This window comes from Loxodonta africana, chromosome 7 (genome assembly GCF_030014295.1).
Source record: "Loxodonta africana isolate mLoxAfr1 chromosome 7, mLoxAfr1.hap2, whole genome shotgun sequence".
Lineage (NCBI taxonomy): Eukaryota > Metazoa > Chordata > Mammalia > Proboscidea > Elephantidae > Loxodonta > Loxodonta africana.
This window is the reverse complement of record NC_087348.1, coordinates 31,428,085-31,438,057: the sequence shown is the minus strand read 5'-3', so window position 1 is coordinate 31,438,057 and position 9,973 is coordinate 31,428,085. Positions and strand designations below refer to the sequence as shown.

Genomic DNA, 9,973 nt, shown 5'->3' with positions numbered 1-9,973 from the left:
CACCACAATGTTGAATAAGAGCAGTGATAAAGGGCATTCTTGTCTCATTCCCGATCTCAGGGGGAATGCTTTCAGACTCTCTCCATTTAGGATGATGTTGGCTATTGGTTTTGTATAAACGCCCATAATTATGTGGAGGAATTTTCCTTCTATTCTTATTTAACTGAGAGTTTTTATCATGAATGGGTGTTGAACTTGGTCAAATGTCTTTTCTGCATCAATTGATAAAATCATGTGATTCTTGTCTTTTTTTATTTATATGATGGATTACATTAATTGTTCTAATGTTGAACCATCCCTGCATACCTGGTATGAATCCCACTTGGTCATGGTGAATTATTTTTTTGATATGTTGTTGAATTCTATTGGCTAGAATTTTGTTGAGGATTTTTGCATCTAAGTTCATGAGGGATACAGGTCTGTAATTTTCTTTTTTTGTGGAGTCTTTGCCTGGTTTTGATATCGAGATATGCTGGCTTCATAGAATGAGTTTGGGAGTATTACATCCTTTTCAATCCTCTGAAATACCTTTAGCAGTAGTGGTGTTAACTCTTTTCTTAAAGTGTGGTAGAACTCTGCAGTGAAGCCATCTGGGACCGGGCTTTTTTTTGTTGTTGTTGGGAGTTTTTTGATTACCTTTTCAATCTCTTCTTTTGTTATGGGTCTGTTTAGTTGTTCTACCTCTGTTGTGTTAGTTTAGGCAGGTAGTGTGTTTCTAGGAATTCATCCATTTCTTCTAGGTTTTCAAATTTGTTACAGTACAGTTTTTCACAGTATTCTGTTATGATTCTTCTAATTTCAGTTGCATGTGTTGTGATATCACCCATCTCATTTCTTATTGGGGTTATTTGCTTCCTCTCCTGCTTTTTCTTTTGTTTGTTTGGCGAGTGGTTTATCAATTTTATTGATCTTCTCAAAGAATCAGCTTTTGGTCTTGTTAGCTCTTTCAATTGTTTTTCTACTCTCTATTTCATTTAATTTTGCTCTAATTTTTATTGTTTGCTTTCTTGTGGTGCCCAGGGGCTACTCTTGCTGTTCTCTATTTGTTCAAGTTGTAGTGTCAATGTTTTAATTTTGGCTCTCTCTTCTTTTTGGATATGTGAATTTATTGCTATAAATTGACCTCTGAGCACTGCTTTAGCTGTGGCCCAAGGGTTCTGGTAGAATGTGCTTTCATTTCCATTTGATTCTACAATTTTTTTAATTCCATCCTTAATTTCTTCTATAACCCAATAGTTTTTGAGCAAGGTGTTGTTCAATCTCCATATGCTTGATTCTTTTTCCTTGGTTTTTCTGTTACTGATTTCTACTTTTATGGCTTAATGGTCAAAAATGATGCTTTGTAATATTTTGATGTTTTGATTCTGTTAAGCCTTGCTTTATAGACTAATATGTGGTCTATCCTGGAGAATGGTCCATGTGCTTTGGAAAAAAATATATACTTGGCTGCTGTTGGGTGGAGTGTTCTCTATATGTCTATGAAGTCAAGTTTTTTGATTGTGACATTTAGATTTTCTGTGTCTTTACTGAGCTTTTTTTTTCTGGATATTCTGTCCTTCATGGAAGCTCATGTGTTGAAGTCTCCAACTATTATTATGGAGCTGTCTATCTTTCTTTTCAATGCCATTAGAGTTTGTTTTAAGTATTTTGGAGGGCTATCATTAGGTGTGTAAATATTTTGGTTATGTTCTCCTGCTGTATTGACTCCTTAATCATTATGTAGTGTTCTTCCTTATGCTTTTTGGTGGATTTTTCTTTAAAGTCTGTTTTGTTAGAAATTAATGTTGCTACTCATGCTCTTTTTTTTTTTACCGTTGTTTGCTTGAAATATTTTCTACCATCCTTTCAGTTTTAGTTTATTTGTGTCTTTAAGTCTAAGGTGTGTCTTTTGTAGGTAGTGTATAGATAATTTTTTTTAATCCATTTTGCCACTCTCTGTCTCTTTATTGTTGCACTTAGTCCATTTACATCCAGCGTAATTATTGATAGGCATGAGTTTAGTGCTGTCATTTTGATGCCTTCTTTTTTGTGAGTTGTAGACGTGTTCTTTGTTCCACTTAATTTTCTGTGCTGAGTCTTTTTTTTTTTTTAAGTGTATTTTCTTTTCCGGTTTTTCATTGTTCTTGATTTTGTATTTGTTGAGTCTTTATTGTTTTTTATTTTGATGTGTAGGGTTGTTAGTTTCCTTTGTGGCTACCTTAATATTTGCCCCTATTTTTCTGAGTTTAAACCAATTTTTTATTTCTTTAAAATTGCCTTGACTTCCTCTCCATATGAAAGATCTATGACCACATTTTCTATTCTCTTTTTTTGTTTTAATGTTGTCATCTTTTACATAATGACATCTCTTTTTCCCTGTTTTAAGTGTTTTGGCTTTGATTTATTTTTGTGATTTCCCTATCTGGGTTAATATCTGGTTGCTCTGTCCTGTGTTCTAGTTTTGAGTTGTTATCCAATGTTATTGACTTTCTCACTGGAAGACTCCCATTAGTATTTCTTGTAATTTTGGTTTGGTTTTTGTGAATTCCCTAAACTTCTGTTTGTCTGCAAATGTCCTAATTTCACCATCATATTTGAGAGACAGTTTTAGTGGGTATATAATTCTTGCCTGGTAATTTTTTTTTTCCTTCAAGAGTTTATATATGTCATCTCATTGCCTCCTTGCCTGCATGGTTTCTGCTGAGTAGTCCGAGGTAGTTCTTACTGAGTCCTTTGCAGCTGACTTTTTGTTTATCCCTAACCACTCTTAAAATTCTCTCTTTATCTTTGGTTTTGGCAAGTTTGATTATAATATGTCTTGGTAACTTTCTTTTGGAATCTACTTTGTGTTGGATTTGATGATCATCTTGGATAGATATCTTCTCATCTTTCACGATATCAGGGAAGTTTTCTGCCAACAAATCTTGAACAATTTTCTCTGTATTTTCCCTTATCTCCCCTGTTCTGGTACTCCAACCACTTGTAGGTTATTCCTCTTGATAGAGTTTCACATAATTCTTAGGGATTCTTCATTTTTTAAAAATTCTTTTACCTGATTTTTCCTCAAATACGTTTTTGCCAAGTGGTTTATATTGTCCCACTAACTCTGATTTCCATTGCCTCAATTCTGCTCTTATGACTTTCAATTGAATTGTCTAATTCTGAAATTTTATTGTTAATTTGTCTGTGAGGAAAGTGTGTCCATGTTCCCTTGAGAATGTAGGTGGGTGGATTTTGCAAACTGACTATGGGCACCCAATGATGTTGGCTGTAAGGACTGGGAGGCACCACTTATTCTTGGACCCCTGTTGTGGGAGGTTAGGTGTTGTGGGTTCAGCCACCAGTCCTAAGGACCCTGATGTGGATAGGTGAGGACCTTGCTTAATAGCAGAGCAGTGTTAACGTCACTAACCTGCCTGTTCACTATGTAGCTGAAACAGCTGAAGTTAGACTTCAGGTGTATACCTTGTTGTACTGCGTTAATGAGGGTCTACACTGTTGAAATGGGCCCACACAGGTCTATGCAGGGGTGAAAGGCATTTGAGGTCTGTGTACCCCTTATACCTGTGCCTAGGCAAAGGAGCTGTTTCTGCCTGAGTTCCCAGCATAAGGGAGCTAGCAAATTATTTTTTCCCTGTTTGTTAATTTGTTCCTTCTCCAAGGCTAGGGGAATTGCTCAGGACAAGTGCAGCCCCCTTCTTCTGACCAAGTAGATGCAGCCAGCTGGAACCCAGTACAGAGCAGAAATGGAGCAGGTAAGGTGAGAGAGGTTTTTCCCTAAGGAGTATTTTTGGATCAGTGAAGTAGGTTGAACATAGGTACTTATCTTTTGCCAGTTGAGGGTCACTTCTCACTTGTTCTGGAAGGCTGAGCAGACTTTCTGCCACTCCTTTGCTCCCGATGTGGAAAACACGTCCTGAACACCACCGCTTGTGTCATTGAGCTTGCACCAATGGAATCAGCCTGCTGGGTACCAGTTCCCACAGGGTCAGGTCAAGCAACTCTTCACTGCTTCTGAACAGTTTCTCCCTTGCCTTGCCGCTCAGTCCGATTCTTCAACTTTGTCTTCTATGTTTAGGCCTCCTAGCTTGTCATGTGTAATTGATTCACTTTTTTTTTTTTTTTTGGTTCTTTGTTGTAAGAGGGATCACAGGAATTGTCTGACTACTCTGGCTTCTTGGCCCCACCTCATAACATTTTCTTCACATTACCTGTATAACCACCACATAATGAAACAGAAAAGTTGAGCCAATTTCAGGGGAGGTAGCCATGTAAAAATTAATCCTTTGGGATCTCAGAAATAATACATTCTCTTGTTTGTTTTGCATTAAACCAAGATTCTGCTTTTTAAAAAAATATATATTGATATTTAACTGGAAGTATATTATATAGTGGTCCCTGGGTGGCACAAATGGCCAAGTGCTTGGCTGGTAACCTTAAGGTTGGAGGTTTGGATCCACTCTGTGGTGCCTCTGCTTCCAATGTCATAGTCATTGGAAAACATATGGAACACAGTTCTACTCTGCAACACAAGGGGTCACCATGAGTCTGATTCAATTTGACTTGATTGCAGCATTTTTTTGGGGGGGTTTATTTTATAGTACAGATTAGAGTCTGATCACCAAAACAATCTAAATCAAAGAAATAAATCTCTCTCAATTAATTCCTTAAACACAAAGGAGATTTTTCTTTTTTTAAATCCCAACTCCCCAACCATGCCCTGAAGCAATCCGTTATCACTTAGCACTGATCTGAGAAATTTATGTCAATTTAGACCTCTGGTTGTGTTAACCTGAGGAGTTTTTTCAGAGCTTCTTTCACATCTTTATTCCTCAGACTATAGATCATGGGATTCAACATGGGGAAGACCACAGTATAAAACACAGAAACCATTTTGTCCCTCTCAAGGGAATAGCTGGAGCTTGGCTGAGAGTAAATGTAGAGAATGGAGCCATAGTATAAGGTGACAGAGATCAAGTGAGAGGAACATGTAGAGAACGCTTTGAGGCGACCCTGGGTGGAGTGGATCCTCAGGATGGCAGCAATGATGAAGAGGTAGGAGGCCAGTATGAGCACAGTAGGGATGATGACGTTGGAGGCCATGAGGAAGTATAGCAACACCTGATAACTCTCCTTCACATCACATGCCAACTTCACCAGTGGTGGGACATCACAGAAAAAATCATCAATGACATTGCCACCACAAAAATCCAATGTGAATGTGTTACTGGTGAGTATTATTGCATTGACAAAACCTCCAGTATAGGCACATATAACCAAACAGATGCACAATCTTTTTGACATGACCTGAGCATAAAGTAAGGGGTTGGAGATGGCCACATAGCGGTCATAAGCCATAGTGGCCAACAAGTAGCACTCATTGTATCCCAGTCCAGCAGAGAAGAAGAACTGAGCTACACAACCAGCAAAGGAGATGCTTTTGTCCTCAGAGATGCAGGTCACTAGGATCTTTGGGGTGTAGATAGAGGGATACCAGAGATCCAAGAAAGAAAGATTGCCAATGAAAAAATACATGGGTGTGTGGAGCCGGGAGTCATAACAAATCAATGTTATGAGTGTGGTATTTCCCACCAGGGCCACAGAGTACATGACAAGAAACACCACAAATAGGACCAACTGCATCACAGGGTCTGTGGTGAAGCCCACCAGGATGAACTCAGTCACGGTGCGATTGCGCCTCTCCATGGCTAAAGGAACCTCACCTAAAATGGAGTTTAATTTCTTCAACACGTATTAAATGAAGGCATTCTGTGTACCAGGTACATATGATGTGGTGAAGACTAAAGGTATTAGACTGAGGAGATCTGAGCAGGAATCCTGACTTGAGAAAATGATGGGAGTTCTCTGAGTCTCAATATATTCATTTCAGTAAAATGCATTTGTAGCAGCACAGCCATAATGCTACTGGGGTCTATTCATTTTGTTCAAAATAAAATTTTTTGAGCCCCAGGTGCTGTTCTAGGCACAGTGCTGTCCCTTATTCTTATGGAGATTTTGTTCTATAGGAAGAGACAGATAAAAATAAAAGAAAAAATACAAAGATTTGTAGATAATGTTAAATGTTATTAAAAAAATAAAAGCAGATGATGGGATAATAACAACCTGAGAAAAGAGCTAATTGAACTTAAACCCTTCCTTTCCCTCATTTCCCGGACTGAAATGGAAAAGTTTTTAAGATCCCATAAGAGGTGGGAAGGTCCCCACGGTTTACGAAATGATGACATTCTCCTCTTCTGCCAATATAGAGTTTTCCCCTTGACCAATCTGGAGGGAACTTTGGTACAATTGTCATAAATCCCAAGGGTGAGGACCGGATTGAGAATCAGGGTGAAATTTCAGAGTAGAGATAAAAGACCATATTTTTCTGATTATGTCATATAAATCAAATGTGATAGCACTGTGAGTCTTTAAGGGTTGAAAATCCTGCAATTTTGTATTATTCTAAAGTATCAAGCATTAGCATTAGCGTTTAGCATTACTCTACAGTATCAAACATTAATATTTATTATTCTACAGTGACAAACAATTTTAATACTTCCTTTATGACTCTTGAAATGAAATGTATAGATAATTTAACCGATGGAAATATCCTAAGTCTAATATAAAGTTAAGTAAAGGGAAAGTTGTTCATTACATAATTATTCCATTATAACAATTATAGAAGTTATCTAAAACAATGTGAATTTAAATATATAAATGCTGGAATACATGATGAAACAAATGCTTAGACACATAAATAGAATCCTTATGAATATATTCATGACTCAAATACCAGAAGTGGCATTTACATTCATGACATGATTTTTCTTACAAGTGGAACGACTCCGGATAAGGTCTCAAACAAAACAAATGACACTCTTCCCTCAATTTTGATTTCCTAGGTTAGTTGGTATATATTAAAACCTTGCAAAATATACTTTGTAGATATGTAACACTTTTTCTGGAATAGTGAGTAATTCTTGGTAAATTTCCATACAAAACAAAGTAAAATCTATTTTCACAGTCATTGCATTTCTAGAAAATTTCGTACATATTAATACTTTGGCAACTACATATCGTGTGTATCTTCAAAGTGGAATACATTTCAGATTCATTATTGTAAAGAGCTTCACATGCACAAATGTCTATCAAGACTGTGTATTAGGATTGGGACATTTTTCTTTGTATGGAACTGTCCCATGGGTGCAGAACATCTTTCATCTTTGTCTCTCAGATACTAAATGGCCAGGAGGTGCCCCAATCTTTGTGATAATCAAAACTCTGAACACATATTTCAAAAAAATTCCTTAAGGGATTTTACACTGTCAAGAACTTCACAGATTTGCAAATTGCTTTGTAAATCTTCATAGGATTGTTCTTGAAATTATGTGAAGGAATAGAAGATACCTGGAGAAAATCACTGAGTGGTCAAATTATCTGTAGGATAAACTACTCTATCCACCTTTTCATGGGTCCGCTGTTTGGGAACTCTGGTGGGGTAGTGGTTAAGAGCTATGGCTGCCTACTGAAAGGTCAGCAGTTTGAATCCACCAGGGGCTTCTGGGAAACCTTATGGGGCAGTTCTATTCTGTCCTATAGGGTCACCATGAGTTCAAATTGACTCAACGGCAATGGCAACGGCAACTGTGTCACTGGGATCAGGAGGAGATAGGAGCTCACTAGGATGTAAATGGATTTTCTAGGAGGCAGATACAGTTAAGTACTCCACTATTGACTGAAAGGTTGGTGGATCAAACACCCAGAGACACCTGAGAAGACAGGCCTGGTGATCTGCTACTGAAAGGTAACAGCCTTGAAAAGCCAATGGAGCAGTTCTCCTCTGCAACACACGGGGCATCATGAGTTGGAATCGCCTCGATGGCAACTAACAACAACAAGGGTGTAATCTCCATGAGGGGAAGGATTTTTGTCTGTTTCGTTCATTACTATATCCCTGGTGCCTAGAATAGCATCTGGCATATAACAGATACATAATCAATATTAGCTGAAGGAATTAATGAATAAATGAATGGACCACCCTGATTCTAAAGAGATTCAAGTCAACAGAATCTTTTTTCTGGATGGTCTCTTAATGATGTCATTTTACCCTAAAACCACCAGCAGAATTATGTGGTACCTGCATGTATTTCCTGGCACCAGTAATCCCTGGTATTTGGGTTCTCTGCAGACACATATAGGAAGAAGCAAAATCTTCCCAAAACTCAGTCAGCCTGACCATTTATCAGATCATTTGTTTTCCAAAGTGAGTGGGTTTGTGAAGAAGGAATTTTTCAGCTTAGCAACAGATTGTCATTATATGTCATGATGGAGGTGAAGCAAATCTCAGAAATCAGAGCTGACTGCTCAAACTGGAGATGGCTGGGGTATCAGAAAATACATTTGACTTTTAAGCAAATAACTTGGATTCAAGTTCTATATCCATGACATAAAGGCTGTGGGACCTTAGAGAAACTACTAAGCAACATAGTTAAGCCTCAATTTTTTTTTCCAATTATAATGCAGACATAATTTATCTCTCCCTAAGGTTGTTATCAATAGACACAAGAACAGGGCTGTTGTCAGAATCAACCAGACAGGAACCACCACCAACAGGGTCGTTCTAAAGATTAAAGGTGATAGCCCACGTAAGGGCTGAGCACAGTGCCTGACAGGTGGTAAACACTCCAGCAAACAGTGCTTCTCAAATCCAGTGCACATAAGAACCACTTGGACTCCACCCCAGAGATTCCAATCTAGGAAGTTATGGATGAAACCCAGGAACCTGCTTTCTCAAGCAGCCCAAGTGTTTCTCATACAAGTGTTTTGTAGATCACATCTGAGAAATGCTAAAATGAAAATTTGTTATAACTTAATGTCATCACCATTTTTATTATTTATCACCTCATCAGTCCTATCTACATTACAATGTTGTGAATAATCGAAGATCTAACAAATGTAAAGATTTGCAGTGTGTTAAACATATAACAAGATAAGGTATGAGTAGATCTCTGTGTGATTCCAATGATTTCATCACTCTCACCATGGGTTGTGCAAATGGTGAACGTACTGCTAACTGATAGGTTGGAGATTAGAGTCTACCTTGAGGTGCCTCAAAGGAAAGCCTGACAATCTACTTCTTAAAAGTAAGGTATTGAAAACCCTGTTGAGCACAGCTCTACTCTGACAAACATGGGGTCACCAAGATATGGAGTCAACTCAAGGGCCACTGGTAAAAATTTTGGAAAACTTATTTAATTTCCCTAATCCTCATTTTTCTTATCTATTAATTATAATAATAATAAGCTCCTTTTATGGTTGTAGAAAACTTAAAAGAGATATTTTATCTAGAGTGCTTAGTAAATGGTTTGACATGTAAGAGATATCTATCATATTTTGTGTACTGATATTACACGGTTGTAAATGAGTAGTATTTTTTTCACGTAAAATATTGCATGGGTAATATCTGTACCCAATGCTTCTACTATGTCCCCTGATATATGTTCTCTCTTCTAATCTTGCATCTTTCTATTCTCTCACAACCACTCTTTGCCCCACAGTCCTCCCAGTGCCTCCTGTCAGTTTGTCTTACTGTGGTGAATTGAGTATTGTCATGATGCTAGAAACTGTGTCACCAGTAATTCAAATACCATCAGGGTCACCCTTGGTGGACAGGTTTCAGTGGAGTTTTCAGACTAAGACAGACTAGGAAAAAAGGCCCGGTGACCTACTTCTGAGAATTAGCCATGAAAATGTTATGGATCCCAAAAGGACATCGTGTTTTTTGAAGTAGAGGTCCAGTGAAGGTGAGGGAGACTCTCAGCGAAATGGATTGGTACAACAGTACTATCGACTGAAACATATTGGTGATTACGAGGATGCTGTAGGACCTGGCAACATTGTATTCTATTGTACATAATGTCACTATGAATCAGAGTTGACTCCATGACAACAACAGCAATAGCCTATCAATGACCTAACCATTCCTCACAGAGCC

At 37.9% G+C, this 9,973-nt stretch overlaps 1 protein-coding gene across 1 annotated transcript; it reads right to left on the bottom strand.

Annotated features, from left to right (window-relative positions):
• Positions 1 to 4,719: 4,719 nt before the first annotated feature.
• Positions 4,720 to 5,799, bottom strand: LOC135231676 (olfactory receptor 9G19-like). The gene has a single exon (XM_064288106.1). It carries the CDS (start codon positions 5,683 to 5,685, stop codon positions 4,750 to 4,752), a length of 936 nt encoding a protein of 311 aa, XP_064144176.1. The 5' UTR covers positions 5,686 to 5,799; the 3' UTR covers positions 4,720 to 4,749.
• Between the last annotated feature and the right edge of the window lie 4,174 nt (positions 5,800 to 9,973).